Source organism: Fukomys damarensis, unplaced genomic scaffold (genome assembly GCF_012274545.1).
Source record: "Fukomys damarensis isolate Sample0158 unplaced genomic scaffold, DMR_v1.0_HiC HiC_scaffold_30, whole genome shotgun sequence".
NCBI lineage: Eukaryota > Metazoa > Chordata > Mammalia > Rodentia > Bathyergidae > Fukomys > Fukomys damarensis.
In genome coordinates, this window is record NW_022900942.1 from 32,335,310 (window position 1) to 32,354,708 (window position 19,399).

Here is a 19,399-nt window from a genome sequence, read left to right on the forward strand (position 1 = left end):
TTTTTTTTTTTTATTGAGTTTATTGGTACATTTAGGGATACAGTACAGTTACATTCATTGTTGGGATCATGTACCTTTACATGGCAAGTCTTGATTCTCATTTTTTCCCCTTACCTCTGCCCTCCCTTCACCCCCTCCTCCCCTCCCCATCTACAAACACTTTATTTTCATCTTTTCATTCTCTCACATTTTTTTCTTTTCCCTGGTGATTTTTAAAGTAAGTTACAAAGGTGACATTTCTTATAGTATTTGCTAGGTTGGTAATGATTATAACATGCTTCCGAAGCTACTGTATGAAAACCTGTGATATTTTAGCTCTAATTAGTTTTTAAATAATAATAGCTTATATTTATATAATGCTTCATACGTACCAAACCCTTCTTCAGCTCAAACCACTAGGTTACAGCTCACTTAACCATCAAAACTAATTTATCTCTCATTGATATTATTCTAATCCTTGTTCATGTAGCTTTGGCTCTGTGATCCTATATGGAAAACCCATTTCTTTGCTTAAGTTCTGCCCTCTAACCTTAGAATCACCTTAACTATGCTTCTTTATCACAGTTTATTTTACTTTCTTAAGTATGCTAAATGTTAAGAGATGTTGAGAGCCATCCAACTCAGCCAAGCATCAAATTTAAATCACTACCTCTGCAGGAGACTAGCTATTCTAAATATCAGTTATCAAGGATAATGCATGTCAACACGCACACATCTGTTCTTAGTAATTTTAATAATTATTATTCATAATAATAAATAGTTAATAATAATGTTGCTAAAAACAAAATGCCACTAATGCAATATTTTCTGTGTTCCAGAAGCAGAATTGGAGCTGTCCTGTGCTCGGACTATTTCACTGAGCCTAATCTTCCCAAGAGCTCTAAAAGGTCAGTGCCACTGGATGATTGTATAAACAAAGCTCAGAGACTGATGATGGATTCACACCTCCTCATCCAGTAAGAGCCTCAAGTGTAAACCAGGGCAGGCTAGAAGAGTACAGGGAGGAACAACGTGCCAGAAGTGAGAGGTGTGTATAGATGAAAAAATGAGTCACAATCATACAACTGTTCCTTACTTTAGGGGAGATCCTGACAAGTGTAAGGTATCCAAAAAGTTTTCAACCTAAAAACAAAACAAAAAACAACAACAACAAAAACCAGAGTGTCTTCCAATGGAAATAAAAAACGAGCACTGAATTGTTCCCTCCATTTACATGAAAAGAAACAAGGAGGCTATCTGGAGAAAAACTAACTCACTAATTCCTTCTCCTGAGGCCAGATTTTCATCTGTTATTATTTTTAAAATCAAACAAGGAAAATATCCTTTTTCTAAATCTGGCTTCCTGTGTATATCTACATAATGACCTAATGTAGTCTTAATTCCCAAAATACTTTGCAGGGTAAATCACCATTCTAAAGGAGAAGCACAAAGTTATTTGCACAATCTCCACTTCTCTTTGGCTATCATTTAAGAATCATGCACACACACAAAAATTCCCCAGCTCATTTAAAATTTCTTTTGTTTTTGTGCACTGTAAATAATAATTAATAGTGGAATTAGTACAAAATTCTTGGAGCATAGGAAATGGAAGGAACCATCCCTTGAATGAATGCAGTGCCAGATGTAATAACCAAAGTGGGGTGCATGCATGGCACACAGTTTAGGGGCACAATGAAGTGTGATTAAATAGCCTTTATGATCTAAAATATTTTCATGCAAGTATTCAGTGACCTCACATAGCCCTTAGGAGTTCTTCTGAGTAACATTAACTCCAGTCTGTTCCAGTGAAAGTGGCATTATCTCACCCTACATGCACAAGCCTATAAAAAGATTTAGACTCAGAGCTCAATCCCAAATACTGCCAAAAATTAAACTTAATAACAGAAAGGCAACCTTATTGAAAAGTGAACAATGGATCTGAATAGACCTTTCTTCTGGAACGATATACAAATGTAAGATAAATAAATCTATCATAAATTTTTCATTTCCACTAGGAATATATTATTGCTATTTCTCTACATCCTTGCCAATGCTTCTTATTAGCTAGAAATAACTGTGGCTATTCTATGGATATGAGATGATATTTAATTGTAATTTTGATTTTACATTTTTTGACTTATACTACTATCATTAGTCATCAAATGAAAAATCATGTAAGCATTTTAGAAAATATTTCTCAAGTCATTAAGCAAACAGTTACTATGTAACCCAGAAATTCCACTTATGGGTCTATTCTCAAGAGAACCCATAACATATTTCCACACAAAGACTTATACACAAATATCTATAGCATCATTTATTCATTATGGCCAAAAAATGAAGATCATCCAAATGGCTCTTAACTGGTAAGTGAATATCAAAAATATAACTACATCCATGCAAGGGGCTACTAACTGGCCATACAAAAGAATGAAGTACTGATTTATGTTACACAAAATTTATCCTACGTAAACCTTGAAAATGTTATACTATGAGACAAGCAGCCACAGAATTGTGATCTTACACAACACAACTCTGATTGTACTGAAAACCATTAAATGATATACTTTAAAAGCTAAATCATATGGCATGTGAATTATATCTCAAAAAGCTGTTTTGTTTTTTAAGAAAAGCATTAGACCAAGAAAATTATTTGAATTTTCAATACTCATTTGTTGAGTGAGTAAATATTAGTCGATGTATAGTTGGAAACTTCAAATGCTTTAACATTTTACCACTTTTAATTTAGATTTTCAAGTTGGTGCCTTTTGCCCTAAGGTACACTGCCACCAAGTGGTGGAGGAAATTTTGCTCTCATGGCATGGATTGAGGTGTAAGAATTAAGGTACACTCCAGCGATTATCTCCTCAAATATACTTGCTTTATTCTTTTAAATCCACATCTTACTATGTAAAATTACCCAAATTACTACATTTATATGTACTGAACAATAAATCAGAAAAAAATCTGTAGGAAATATATAAAGAATTGTCTAGGACAAATTTGCTTCCTAGTCTTTGAAGTTTGGCAAGTACATCTGATGCTAACTCTTGGTGACTTTGATTAAAACTCTCCTGTCTAGTTTAGTTTAAGTCTCATCACGCGTTCAAGTCATGGGACAATGTGTAGTCTGGTTCCTCAGGACAACTTCGGCATGAAATGTCCTTTTGGGCAGCTTTCCACTGCTGTCAGTACTTCCCCTCCTTCTAAGCCACAGATGGTCCGTTCACCCTGCTGAGATGGTTAGGGCTAATTAAAATCATATCCTTAGATTGCCTTTTTAACGCTCTGAATTAGGACACGGACTCGACCTTTCCCTTTGGGGCTTCTTCTTCCCTCTTCCATCCAAGAAAGAAAAAAATAGATTCATAACCGTCTCAAGGATAAATGTAAAACACCGTCCAAATTGTATGTTCCAAGAAGGTGGGGGGGGGAAAGAGGTAGAGAGAAAGCTTAATGCATAGTAAATCCTAAAATAAGTATTTGTGTAGTGAAAAACTCAATCCTAGCAGCAATTCAACTAGTGTTTCTATAACCAGCTTTAACTGGCAAATATAGCACCAAGTCATTTTATCAATAACAGTCATAACTGTGCTTTTTCTTTTAATCCACAATCACATTCAGTGGAATCTTTTAGGTATTATCTGGGATAGAACTTTGTATGCTCTATGACAACCATCATCTCAGTTCAGGAAAGAAATTCACAAAGTAATGGGCCGAAGCAGCTCACAGATGATTTTAAATTTTGTTCTTGATTTAGTTCTGCCTTATATTATGTACCCGTATCCTATATTTTGGGTCTGTTGAAAAGTTTTAATTTCTAAATAATCAATTTTATAATTATATGGTAAAGGATAATCAATATAAACTTAGTTAAGGCACTTCTTTTTATGATATAGTCATTAAATGCATACAGGGGCCCCTGCTAATAAGCAATTATAGATATGACGTGAAATTTAAGAACTAGTACTTAGGCAGTGTCACTGATGTTATAAATTCACAAAAGCTCCATTCAAACTAGGAGTAATACATAGCAATATGTAAATAATGTATTTTATAACAAGCATTTTCCATTTATGGCTATGAGTTTAAGCCTAAAATCTAATACAAGTGAACAAATAAACAAGAGACTGAATACCTGCATTAGGGATAGAAATGCCGCTGACTTTACAAACAAATGAATGGGTCAATTTTTTTTCTGCCAAATGCACATGCCCAGAAAATAACTAACATTGATTGCATGGTCTTTGTAAAAAAGAAATTATAAAACCAAAGAAAATGCAAAAGCAAAAATCATATCAAATATGAAGTATTGTGTTTCCTCCTATCATCATGTATATCTGAGCATTGATGGTGGAGAAGAATACACATGCTGGTGTTTTAAAAATTGAATTTATGGAGCAAATAAAAAACCCTATTCATAGTATAGTAATGTATTTACTACTAAAATTAGTATAGATAACTTACAATCTCTGAACTGTAAAAGTAATTTATAGTTAACCATTACCACAGGGATGATGATGATGAAGATTTAAAAATTTCAGAAGGGGATATCAAATTATTAAAACTTTAAGAACTATTAAAAAACCTGTAACATCAATAGAATGATGATTTTTCAGTCTTATCCTAAAAGGGATATCTTTTTCACACATCTGAAATTCTGTTTGTGCTACCAACGTGTAAGCAACAGTGTTAATATATTCTCCATTGCCACTAATTTCTTCATAAAACTAACCAAAGAATCTTGTTAATAATATAGGGCAGAAGACAACTACTTTTTCTGTGGTGGTGTTTCTGTTTCTCTTAAAGTTCTTGACTTGTCAAAAAACATTGCCAGCTAAATGACTTGGGCAAAAAAAAAAATTCTATTTTTTCATAATCTGAAGGCTAGGAAGTCATCAAAGTGTTAATGTAGCTGGTTTCTACTGAGGCCTGTTCTCATTGTGAAGATTATGGCTTCTTTGTCTTCAAATGACCTAGGCTTGGCTTGCATACTTGGAGAAAGAGAATACCATAATTTCTCTTCTTATAAGGACTTAACTGTTGTCAGAGCTCCCTGAACATTATGACTGCATTTACCCTTAATTACCCCTTAACAGTCCTATCTTCAAATACAGTCATTTTGGGATACAATGAACTCAGTTTATAACAATGATATATGAAGAAAACATGAGCATCAGTGGAAAACATAAAATATTTTGATAGAAAGATATGTAACATGTTTTAAGCCATCCAATTTCTTATGTATAAAACTCAGAGGAGCCAGAGAACAGACCGAGTATTGAATTACTAAGAGGAACAAGAAATAGATTCTGTTTTGAAGAAGCTTACTATTTATCTGAGTGAATCAATTAGATAATAAAGCGTAAAAGCGCCGATGAAAGCGAAAATATAAAATGCATCCCAAGTGGATATCATCCTTGTGCCGCAATCTTAACTTAATCTCTATGTTTCTAGAGATTGCCAACAATGATATTTCTGTGAATCATTAGTTCATTAATTATATTGGTTCTTACATGATTCATGATAGCTATATGGTTGCCTACTGTTGATATGTTAAGTTTTATTTATTTTTTGATATGTAAATTTTACAGATGAAAAAATTGGTTCTGGAGACAATGCAAGGGGTGTTTTAACATTTGTTCTATTCATTTTTGTTTGGGCTTGGTTTGCTTAATCTTTGGAACAAGACTTCAGGCTTTTTATGAGGGATTAGAAGAGAATCTTCTATTTCCCACAGTATTCAAAGCTGTGCCTTTCAATTCTGAATCTTTTTCTCCCAATTCTCACATCCAAAGGATCACCAAATCCTATAAGGATGCAATTATCATACTTTTACATATGAAGGAACTACAAGGATTACACAAGTAGCCAAGATAAAATAGTAATCCATAAATCAAAATAGTGTCCATGTTTTTGCACTGCTCTAGAGAAAATCTAATCAAAAGGGCAGAATAATGCAGAACCTATACCAACTTTCCAGGCCGTATCAGGTTCTCCAGTCACACCAGCTCGCTCTCTTCCATTCCATGTTTATTTCCAACCCTCCATACCCTTACTTCCAGCTACCTGAAGGTTCTCCTCCCACTACCCCAACTATTGCTCTCTCATCTTTGTTGAACTCTATTGATAGTCTCTAGCTTCTCCTCTTCAAATTATTCTTTAACTTCTTTTTTTAAGTACTTGCCTTTCCGTTTACCTGACTCATCCTTGAAAACAGAACCTATGTCATACTTTTATTCCTGTGTCCACAGAGCATTTGGCCCAATATTTAGTTCACAGGAGGCACTCAATTATCAGTTCCTTGTTTACTATGATCATTGTGGATCAACTGTGAATCTTTGACAAGAAACTATAATTGCTTAATTCACTATCCTCGGCCATCTTTACTATTATCCAGATCTATATTTAGTAGAATGTGAACTATTATTTGTTCTTTTCTCTCCTGCAATTTAAAAAAGGAAAGTTTCCTATGATCAGTAAGCTATGTTATGCTATCAGCAGCCTCATAGATGTTGTATTTACCATGTCCTTTATTCCTTCAAGAAACCTCATCACGCGATTGACAATCCCATCTAGAATTGTGTGAGTACACTCTAGGTTGTTCACACACAACCAAATTACCTAATGACACATTTCTCAGAAGGAATCTCCATCAGGTAGTCATGTGTGGCAGTATATTAAAATATAATTTAATCTGAATCCTTTATGATCAGCCTTAAAGAGCATATCTGTGCAAGATGGAGATGCTGAGATGTACAGAGAGAGCCAACATTCCATATGTCCTTGTCCCTTAAGAGAAGGGAGAGAGTAACACCTATGAGGAAAAGCTTCTTCACAAAAACACTAAACCCAAGCACCAATCATAAAGCAGATACAGAGGAAATTCTCAGGTGTGGCTTTTACTTGGGGAGGAAAGCTAACTTGGTAGTCTCATGTATGTGCCAAGAAAATAATCTTTTTCAACGCTAGCCAACATTTCTCCAGAATTTTGAAAAAGCAAATATTTGAGAAAATTCTACAGCCATAAACTTTTAATACAATATTGTTTTTATTGATGTGAATGGACTTGAAGAGAATAATTCCTTAATCTTTTCTAGAAAGTTCAAAGAAACTTAATACTGGTATTTTTGACCCGATGGCTTCCAAAGAACAGCCCATTGCAAATGATTTTCCTTCTGTGTAAATATAAGCAAGACACAGGGGTCATCCCAGCTAGATGCTTTATTGATGAAGGTTAATATACTTTTAAAGCATATATTTCTGCATTGATGCAGACACAGTGCCAATCTAGATGTATAACAACAGCAGGTATCCTGAATGTTTACAGAGTGTTGTCATGCTCTGTTGATAGACGTGTGTATGAGGAGAATGATGGAGGAAAGGATAAATAACTTGTTCAAATTATTATCAGGTAATAATTCTTACTATAGACACCTGGAGGCTTTGACAATGTGAATGGACATAATATATTTTTACTACTTATTTTTAAAAACCAGGTTTTAAAAGTAGTAATCATAGCACTAAAGAGTTAAACAAAATATAATGAACTGGCAATACTTTTGAGAGAATCCTCAGTATCCTTCTTTTTAAGACCCTCTCAGCCTCACTGCTGGAGGCCCAATATTTGTACCTGAAAGGTATACGCTGTTGTTTCAATAAACAAAATGACAATTTTATTCTAATAAATAAAAATGTTACCAGTTATTGTTGAAAATACATCTCTAAACTTACTTTTTAAAAAAGCACACTGTCAATAATCTTGTCTCATATAGGTTTCTCCAGGTGGTTCGACGGCTTGTGCATTGGGAGGTGGGGCCAGGCCAGAACGGGTGGGTGACCGGGAACCTGACATGAGAGGACTGTGTTCTCAGCTTGGCTCTCTTACGCTCCCCCCATTTCTCTCTCGCCCCTCAATCAATCCCTCTCTGCTTCTGTTTCTCCTCCCGCTTCTTCCCCTGCTCCCCTGTTTTGAGGCTGCATGAGCCGATCAGCTTTCCTCTATTATGCTGTATCTGCCTTGGAGCCAGCTGACCATGGACTGAAACCCCTAAAACTTGAGTCAAATTAAGCATTTCCTCCTCAAAGTTATGTCAAGTATTTGTCCCAGTGATGAGAAAGCCGAGTGACAGAAGGCAATGTACATGCTAGGCTTCAAGTTATATGTAATGCATGTTATTATTTTAGATTGCTGACAAAGGCAACAACATTTTTCCTTATTTATATATAGAAAATCCCTACTTGAAAAGTTTGAGTTTGTAAGTGCAAGAAGACCAAGAGTTGAAAGATAAAACAAGAACCCAATAAAATTTATGATTAAAGTTTTATAAGCACAAGCTTGAATTTCTTGTGGGATTTTTACCTAATGAATAATATAAATATGCTGAAATTCTTAAGAGGTATGAAGATAAATTGAAATAACATTGGCAATGAGATTCTCTTCATCTACTTTTTAGAGACTTTCTCATCTCTAACAATTTTATAAAATACATTCTTTTTGTAATAATGCACTAAATACAAATTTTATTTTTTAGTTGGATGTTTTCATTTTACATTTTGCTGTAGTGTCAGTCTTTTAACACACGTTTTTTGAAACATTCACCTTCATTTTAAGAACTCCTTACATAGGATAAATAGTAACTGTGGTATGTGTATTGATATGTATATAGTATAAATAGAGCACATGTGTGTAATAGATACATATGATGTAAATAGTACATATGTTTAGGATATTTAGAATATTTTAAAAATATGCACAGATAGAGAGATAATCTCCAAGTTTCTCTCCTTCTGGCTTCTGCCTTTATTGCCACTAGACTTACAGTTTTATCCTACCTCTCTGTTTCCAAGGATCTGGATGTATGTTATATGTTGAATGTATAAATTAGAAGGGTTATTTTTTTCCAGATTTTTATTAGTGCCTAATGGTTATACAGATAAATGGCTTTCATTTTGCCACATTTGTACATGCACACAACATGATTAAATCACCCACCACAGGACATTTACCCTATTCTTTCCCCATTTTCCCCAGTACTCAGGCTTTCTTGGATGACAAAGTCAAAGCATTAGGATTAATGGCACCATGTCATACTTACATTGGAAGTTTAAAGGAGCCCCTTTCATGGGTTCAATATCCAGTGCTGAAAAACAGCAGCAACAACAAAGATGGGGAGTCTTTTGACCTGCTGCTCTTTCTGGGGAACCATCTGACCAAAGACAAAAAGTGTCCTTCACTGCCATTGCCTCCTTGGGGCAGACAAGTCCCTCAAGTGAACTTCCAACCATCGTCTTGCTGCCAACAACCAGTGGGGGACATTTCTCACACAGAGATACGGATCATGGGTTGTGGCAGCTTTTTATTAAAAATTAAAAGATGATGTTTAATCACTCTTTTGCTTATTTCTCAAGTGGTGCAGAATTAGAGGAAGTAAGGACCCTGCTATTTAATGGGTTGCACTTCTATACCTTCCACACAGGAGACTGTACAGAACAAACATCTCTCATTCTACTCAGTGAATGCTGCTTTTAATGGAAGTGTAAGGTAAGTGTATATGTACAAACATAGATACATATACACAAATACATGCATGTGTGTACACTTACATGCTTGCATATGCATGTGTGTATATAGATTATATCATATGTTAATTTGAAGCTGTATTATTTCCTGTTGTTATTAATTTTATTACACTGAAAACACTTCTTATGTACTACTAAAATAACTAGTCAAGTTTTACCATAAATAATATAATGAAGATTTACCACTGGCATTGGGTGGCGTCCAAAGGCCCATACTCATCTAACTATAAAGTTTTGCATGGGCATATGTGCTTCAGTGAGGCAGGAGGAATTTGTGACACAAAATATGCCAAACCACTGAAATTATTCACCTCAGGCAGAAAGAAATAGAATGCCGGGAAATGGTAGAAAATGTTGTTTTTTCCTTACCCAACTTTAGTTTTAATTATATAAAGCTGAATGTAATTTGTACTAATTTACACAATATATAAATGCCACTATGTATGCATACACACACACACACACGTATATCTGCTCATACATGTATATATTAATTAGTTCAGTTCATCCCAAGAAATCAGGATTTATATATATTTGGTTTGGATACCGATGAATCTTATATTATACTTTAGATATAAAATTTTATGCAAGTTTACTTATGATAAGTATAAATTCTAGTTTATTCCATAAACTAGATCCGTAGTATACATTGTAATATCTTTTTTTTTTTTTTTTTGGTTTTTTGAGACCTGGAACTCACTATGTAACCCAGGCTGGTCTCAAACTCATAGCAACCCTCCTGCCTCAGCCTCCCAAGTGCTGGGATTGCAGGTGTGCACCACCAAGCCCAACTGTACTATCATTTCTATGAAAGCCATTATGTGTTATTATATTTTGACATTATAAATATAAAAGTTCTCTATTTTCTTTGTTTTACCAAAATATAAAATATGATTAAATTACACTCTTGCCATTTTAAGCATATTATATTTTAATTAGAAAAACATTACCTATCTAAAGAAGTAAAATCTTTTGCCCATTGTTACCTTAATATTTATGGTTTGAGGGCTGGGGATTTAGCTCAGTGGTTCTGCCACCTGCCTCGAAAGCACAAGGACCCGAGTTCCATCCTCAGTATTAAAAAAAAAATTATGCTTTGGTAACAGAACAAGCAATGTCACTGTCTAACCCATCCTATAGATGTCAGGCCCACAGATGAAAGTGTTTTTTAAATATCTTTAAAGGCAAGGGATAAATAGCATAATATTATTATATAGGTTAACAGAAATAATCAGCGTATCTTTTCATCTCTACTGAATAATTTTTAAATACTCTATGGTTCTACTTTGAGTCTTTGAAAGGCAAAAGAAGTTATTCCAAAGGCAAAAAACAATTTTTGTTGTTATTATAGGAAAAAGTAGGTAAAATTCAAATGTTAATATGCCTCAAACAATATAATTCAAATGAAACTGGATAAAAGATATCTGCAATGCCTAATAAAATGTGTATTTGAGTACCAATCAGATGTAACAACTTCACATTTGCAACAATCCATAAATAACCTTATATTTCTGGATAATGAACACATCGCTACACCTTAAATTTCTTTAAATTATATCCTTGCTGCAAGGTGCAAGTTTTCCTTCAGTGGGCAGGATTTCAGTGGTTCACTTTCAACATGGCACCTACAGGATTTGCATATTAATAAAACAATCTTACCACACACTGAACTTAATGTCAAAGACCCTGTCATCTCAAATTACATCTACTTTTCCACTCAAGTGCATATTTTAGTACAATTCCTCTCATTTTCTCCATCCATTTCCCTCAGATATATTTTGGAATCTGCTGTTGTTCAACACATCTGTCAGAAAGTTGGGGTTCTTTTCTATCAGCAGAAAATTTAAACTAGAGAACAATATATCTGGATTTTAATCAATAAGCAAGTAATTAAACACTATATTTAATCCCTGTGCAACTAAAGTAGCCCGAAGACATTTGTAGATTATTCCACTGATGAGTTTATAGCTCACTGTGATATTGGAAGGTGAAACCTGGTCTGAGAAGGTAGGTCGTGGGGGGTATGGCCTAGAAAGGTGTACAGTAAAACCCTGGATTACAAGGAACTTGTTCTTCATTTATTCTGCAAGACAAGCAAACACTTCTAATAAAATTTAACTTGATAAACAAGCAATGTCTTGCAATAGGAGTAGTATGTGTTGCATAATATCACATAATCATAACTGGACCAACAGATTTTCTCTCTCCCTTCTCCTCCTCTTTAAAGGATTATAGGTGATCAGGTCCCAGCAGCAAGAGAATTTGGAGGAGAGCTCATCTGCAGAGGAGGAAGAGAAAAAGAGAGGAATCCCTCACTTCAAAGGAGATGAACGAGCTGTGTGAAATGTGGAAAACAGGGCCAAGTCTTGTGGAAAAGAGCCACCGGAATAAGGCTATAGCAGTATGAGTGAAATATCTGTTTAACAACAAAGCAATATCACATTTCCACAAAATCATCAAAAAGAGACAAAAGCAAGTGTCATTGGATAGGTTCCTTGTTAAAGCTGTGAAAATAGAAAAAGATTCTATTGGGCTAATAAATAGCAGCAGTTCTGTTAGTGATAGTGAAAGTCATCCTACACAATCATCCTCCTCTTATCTCTCTTACACTAGCCCAAAAGATTTTCAAAGGTAAGTTAAGGTTAATTTGTCTCCTTTTCATTATATTTTGTATATTCTTTGTTAGTTTTATTATATTACAATATTTTATATGAATCATTTTACATGTGACAATATTTTATATGAATCATTTTACTAATCTTATTATATGAATATTTTCAGATTGTGGAACTAGTCATCTGAGTTTCCATTATTTCTTATGGAGAATTTACTTTGATGCACAAGTGCTTTGGATTATAAGCATGTTTAGAGAATGAATTATGCTCACAAATGAAGGTTTTACTGTTTCTCTCTTCCTGTTCCCTTGATCTCTTTCTTCTTCCTCTGCTAAGCCACGAACCGTTTCTTCTCTGCTATGCCCCAGTACCTTGCTACTCTCTCTTGGGGCCATCTGACAATGGACTGAAATCTCTACAAACTGTGAGCAAAGCTAAACCTTTCCCCCTTTAAGTTGTGGGTGTCTGGTATTATGTCTCAGCAACTGGAAAGTAACTGGAGACAAAGTGTGATTAGACATTCAGTTAATGGTGGTGTAGAATGACATTCTGTAAAAGGTAGACTGGTGAAAACATTATGATGTGTCTTTACCCACCTTATTCATTGGATTTGGTACTCTGTACTTTCTGGTTCTTCTGCAATATTAGAATGACCACAAAAGATAAAAATGTTAATCTATTCAGGACATTGGACCAACCACAATGGTATAACTAATGACACTCAAGAAAGATGACTTCCGAAACCACTTCATACAGTGGCATGAATAGTGGGATAAACATGTTCAAAGTGAAGGGGAACATCTTGGGGGAATAAATGGCAATGTGTCTTTTAATGTAATAATTTTTCAATTTAAACATTTACTCTATTTCGTGTTCACCCCTCACATCTTGAAGGGTACAATGTAAACTCATTCCAGTCAGTAACTTACCCAAGACTGTGAGCTCTGCAGAGGCACTGATATTCTCATTCTTATAGGTGACAACACAGGTGTAAGTTCCACTGTCATCATCTGTCACATTGGAGATAAGCAAGTTGCTTCCACCCAATAGAGAATACTTTTTAGACCTACAGATAAAGGCATACATGGACAGTAATTAAGGTACACATCTACCAAGCCAGGTGCTTAAAGATTTAGATGAATTTCTACATATCAGAAATTAATTCAAGGTCAAGTTTACTCATCAGAAGGCTGTGCACAAGAGTAAAAGAAATGAAGTAGATTAAATTTGAAACTAGCTTTGAATGCTAAAAAAAAAAAAAAATCCCTGGTCCCATTCTCTCATTTTATATTTGAAGATTTTTAAGACTAGATTAGAAGACAACGTCCTGTACGTAACATTCAATTGAGTGATTGTCCAAAGCCCCATTTCATACTAAACCAAAAGCACTTGGCTCTTCCCAGAAAACACACCATGAAGTGCTAAGACTGTAGCCAGATTTCTTAGATACTTTAAAGATCTCAGACACTGTGATACCTAACATACACTGTTATTTAAATGTGTATTTAAACTAGATGAAATTCAAAAATTAATTTATGATGTATGGACCTATCTTATAGAAAATAAATGTGTTAAAAGAGCACCACCAGTGCTCCAAATCTAAGAAATTAATTTCTTTAAGTGAGATCATTTTAATAAAAATGTTTGAGACTAAGTATACCATTCTATTAAGGGCTCACATCCTAACTCTTCACCATTGCTACTATTCCGGTAATTCAAGGCCAGCCACATTCTCCTGTCTTACTTTAAATATTTGTTATAGCTGGGATATGAGAGATGTAATTAAAGCTAAAAGAATTACTCAAACTTTATAACGGCATGCTACATATTGAACTCAGGAAATGTTGAATTCCTTTTTCATTTCATACTTGTTAAAGTAACACTGACACATAAAAATTGTATATATTCCTGATTTATAATGTGATGTTATATATAAAATGGGAAATATGTATATGCATATATGGCATGAAATGATTACCACATCAAGTTTATTAATGTATATATCACCTCACCTGTTTATCATCTGGACTTGTGTGTGGTGAGCACGTTTAAGATCGATCTTCTCTATGCTGCTTTTTAGAATGAGATCATCGAAATGCCCTTGCTGAAGGCTGTGGACAGCACCATCGCAATGGCCACCCTGCTTCTCTCCTTTCTTCTCACAAGAAAATCCTATGGATTCGGACTCTTTGCCCTTGCCCTCATCCCAGTGGTACCATTGTCTTTCAAAAAGTATATCATGACATTGAGTGTGGAAAAATATCCAAATTATGAAGAGAAACCCAGTGTTTCTAGGAGCTTTTGTCAAATTAAAGAGAGATAAACAGCAGTCACATATACTTCACGAAAGTGCTAAATGTACGATACCTGAGTTGGATGACTTCCTCGCCTCGTAACCAGGTAAAACTTGGCGGAGGATAGCCAGAGACGCAACACTCCAGGACAGCATCTTTCCCCTCAATGACTACAACATTGGATGGTCTCTGCAGAAAATATAGCTGTCTGTGTAGTCCTGGATCTGCAAGAAGAAAACACAAAATCACATAATTTATGAAAAAGATTGCAAAAATAAATGAGGCATCGTTTTAAAAAATCTCTTATTTTTAAAATTTTTATTTTGTAGGAAGATTGAAGTTGATAGAGAAGAAAGCGAAGAGTGGAGATGCCAGTGACACTTAAAAATAATGTCCTACAAGAGTTGCGAACGCCCAGATTCTAGGATTACAGTATTGGAATATCCTTCAGCTGGTAAAATATAGGATAAGGCAAAGGACATAAGCTGAAGGCCACAGGACACTCCTTTAGGCTATAGACCTGTTTACTCACCATCATTGGAGCATGAGACAATATTATCAGTAACTTTTCTAAATGTCAATGGAGAATTTTGATATGTTCAGTTTGTCTGCCGTTAAGAGCTATTCTAATTGCTTCTGCTTATTATTTTTGAAGCTTGATATATAAAGTATTAGAATTGCATTCAATAGCATTCATGTGCTGAGGATTAAAACATAAAAATTTGAGAAAATACCTTTAAAAAGAAAGTTACACTTATATAATCGAAGTTTTCTTGTTTGTTTTATAACAAGTCTGGCTTTGTCTTGGTCTTTTTAATTTTGAATAACATATGAAAGAATGAGTTTGCTCTTAAAGCTGAGACCCTGGGTGAATTAAGTGCTCTGTATCCTTCTACTTCACCTCATACATTTACTTGTTCTACATAGATGCAGAAGTATTCATGTTTATGCAAACTAAGAATTCACATTATTCAAGCATAGCTCTCATTTGGTCCAACTTTGCTAATATTAGAAGGAATAAGCAAACTATTTAGAGTCATAAGCACAGCATTCAAAACAAGAAAGTTTTCTCAGAGTAAAAAGCTTCCAATCTCTTGATTATATACCCTGTGCATAATCCCAGGGACACAGTAATCTTACAGTTAGGAGGACTTGGAGGAGATTGCCCCACCAGGCAACACCCTGTGACCTGACTGGTAAACCAAGCTGATTACTGAAAGTTGATTTATTTAAGATAAAATGCCACGTTTCCAAATCCCCATTAAAATCCATATCCTTCTAGGAAGGCTTAAAAAGTGTGTGTGTGAGTGTGTGTGTGTGCGTGTGTGCGCGCGCACGCGTGCGAGTGCGCGATGTAGATTATTAAACCCAGAGTCTTTCCACTGAGCTACATCTCCAACTCTTTTTATATTCTTATAGTTTGAAACAGGGTCTTAATAAAATGATAAATTGCCCAGAATGGGCTCAAACTTGCTATCCTCCGGTTTCAACATCCCAGAATGCTAGAATTACTCCTGGGTTACTGTTTTTAACTGAATGCATTAAGTGGAATAAGTCTGGAATCTATCACGTTGAAAACACAAAGTAAAATCTTGATGAAAAGAAAACTAGGCAATGAACTCTTAAATTTTAGTATTAGTATGGGTGGAGATTTGCTGAGTGAGATTAGATTTAACTGTGTAATATGAAACATAGGTGGCTGGTAATCAGAAAGGAGATGAGGAGGGAGGGAGCTGGAACACATTTAACACTGTCATTAATATTCCTCAGCCTGATTTGTCTCAGACAGGTTGATAATAGAAAATAAAAGAACGGCAATTCTCAAGTTAGTAGTTTTGGAGTTGGAACTGTCATCTAAAGTACTGCGTGTGACAAAGAAATTCACACTTTCTTGGTCTTCCCATATCTGCTTGTGGGTGTTCCAGCAGCAAAAATAAATACTCTTCGCAATGAAAATATTGAAAGCATTTTACAAATGTGTTAATCTTTATTAAACCAATATTTTTTTAAAAGCCTCAAAATTTTGAACGTTACTGGTGATATTTCATTTTCTCTGTTGAAAATGACTTTTCAAATTAAACAAATATGGTTCAAAAGATTATAGTGCTTAAAAATTTTTTTTTCTGAAATGGACAAATTTCCAAAATATACATTTCCAAATAACTGTCTTAATAAGAATGAGAGACTACTCATCCAAAAGCTTATCTTCCACCACCTGCTCCTCAACAGAAACATTTCTACTACACATAATACATAAGATGATTCAGTAATGTTGCCCTTGGAAAACATCAATTAAGGTCGACTTACTTAGATCTCCTAGGTGAAAATAAAAGTATCTCTTTGCAAGCACGAGGACCTGAGTTCGATCCCCGGTACCCCCCCCAATAAACAAATAAATAAATAAATAAATAAAATAAAATTATCTTGTAATTTTATGTCCAGGTAAATTATTTACCAGTGGGGCAGCCAAAATTTCACCTCAAACTATTTTATAAGAAAACAAAATTATTTAACATAAACTGGTTCATTTATAGAATTTTTTTTCATTACCAATAACTTGAACAGAATGTGTAGAGTGTGTTATCAGGTCCCCATCCTGTGCTACTCAGATTCCCTCAATTATAAGCATATTAGCATAGTACAGTACTTTTGTTACAGTTAATGAATCATTATGAGACACTATTGTTAACTAAAGCCCATAGTTGACATCAAGGATAACTCTACTTTGTACAGGTTTTAAAAAATACACATCCTATATCTAATATTAAATTATCATATATAATAATTTTGCCACACTAAAATTTCCTGAACTTTCCTTGTTCACTCTCACCCTCGACCCCCAATTCAAACCTTAAGCAATCAATAATCATCCTTTCATTTTTCTCAGAATGTTATATTTGGACTCATACAATGTTACCTTTTCCACAGATTCTTTTTCATATAGGGGTATGCATTTAAGATCTTTCCATCTCCTTTGTGGCTTAACAAATTGTTCATCTTTACAGATACACAATATTCTCCATTGTTTACATATACCACCATTTATTTCCTCATCTATTGAATAAGAACATGTTGCTGCCAGATTGAAAACCATGAACAAATCTGCTAAAAACGTCCACATGTAGATTTTTAATTAGACTTTTTAAACTCTATTAAGTAAACAGCTTGAGGTGCAACTAATTTTTATGGCAAAGCTAAAGTTAGCTTTGTAAGAAACTATCTAATTACATTCCAAAGTGTCTCTACAATTTATCACTCCCACTAGCAATGGATTGGAGTTCCCATCACTTCAAATTCTTACCAGCACCTGGCATTTTTATGTTTTCACATTTTATCTGTTCTAGTAGGTGTGTGGTGCTAATCAGTTATGGCAACTTGCAATCCCTAATGCATGATATTGAACACATTTCATATGTTTTCATTCTATCTGTATACTTTCTTTGGTGAAGTATCTGTTAAAATCTTTTGGCTATTTTTAAAATGGTTGGTATCTTACCATTGAATTTCCAGAGTTTATTATATAGTCTTCATACAAGTCTTTTTTCAGAATTGTACTACAAAAATATTTTCTCAGCCTTTACCTTTTTTTATACTATTAACATTGGCTTTTAAAGAGACTAAGATTTTAATTTTAATAATGTCTAACTCAATTTTCTTCTATTATTTTTCTTGTACGTTGCATCTCAAAGTTCATTATTACATCCAGTATTACCTGTATTTCCTATGTTATCTCTTAGAAGTATTCTACTCTTGCACTTTACATTTAGGTTCATGAATTAATTCTGTAAAGGTGTAAGATATTTATCTAGTTTTTGATTTTTTTGCACATAGACCTCCAGTTGTTTCAGCACTATTTCTCTATTGGCTTCAAACTGTTTCATTGTCAAAGATTGATTATATTTGTGTGGGTTTATTTTTGACATCTATTCCATTGCTACTTCTACAGTATTTCTATTCTTAAAACTTGATTGGAATTTCTAAAGTTAAGTAGCATCCGTTTTCTGACTCTGCTTTTTCCTCAGTTTTGCTCATGATTCTGGAGTCTTGCTGTGTGTGAACTGTAGAGTAAGTTTGTTGAACTCCATAAAATAACTGACTAGGATTTTTGTATTTATTTTTAAATACCAGTCATCTTGACATTCCTGGGCTTATATTGCCCCTACAGCACCTGCTGTACTATTTTAGATTGAGCAATTTATTCCAGGTCACCTTAACCCTGAGCTGTCCCATTTCAGCTAGATTTATTTATTTTGTTGCTTTGTAGGCACTCAAGTTTGTTATGCTGATGATATGTATGAAAATATCAGCATTTGGCATAGGAATTTGGTTTAATTTCCCCAAAGACAGGGAAATTATATGTCACTTTTTACTTTGTATGTCATTTATTACATTCTAGTAGTAAGAAAGTTTTCCGAAAAGCTCTCTTTAATAGAAAATAGTTTCTGTGTTCCACAACAATGAACAGATTAAATATGATCACAAAATACTGAAGTTCAGCCAATCCAGAAGTGAATGTTTGTTTCTCTATCTGTCATATTTGACTTGGTACTGCCTTCCTTTGACCAGCAGGTTTAGAGGGAGTTGTGGAAGAAGGGCTCAAGTGGTCTTCAGCTCTCTCAGACCACAAGTCAGGGTAGTAACTGGAGAGTGACATGGCACATAGAAGTAACCACAGCCCACAAACAACAGTAGATCCACCTACAAGACGTATGAGCGAGGCAATCTTGAACCTTCTTCCACTTCAGCCAAATATGCATGAATTAGCCCAACTGAGACCAGGAATTGTCAGATATAAATTCAGAAGTTTAATAGATGATGAATTGCTACTAACATAAGACCATAAATTTGTAGTGGTTTGCTATTCATTAGAAGATAATTGAAAAAAAAAAAAAAGAAAACACATGAAAGTGCAAAAAAAAAAAAAAAAAA

General features: G+C 34.4%; 1 protein-coding gene across 3 annotated transcripts in view; it reads right to left on the reverse strand.

Moving 5' to 3' along the window:
• Dcc (DCC netrin 1 receptor) overlaps positions 1 to 19,399 on the reverse strand; it is a 1,126,179-nt gene that overhangs the window by 594,328 nt on the left and 512,452 nt on the right. For all 3 annotated transcript variants that reach the window (XM_033757479.1, XM_033757478.1, XM_033757477.1), the window contains exons 4-5: positions 14,544 to 14,694; positions 13,106 to 13,242 (exon numbers count right to left, since the gene is read on the reverse strand). In XM_033757479.1, the coding sequence (XP_033613370.1) occupies positions 13,106 to 13,242; positions 14,544 to 14,694 (288 nt within the window). The remainder of the gene's footprint in view (positions 1 to 13,105; positions 13,243 to 14,543; positions 14,695 to 19,399) is intronic.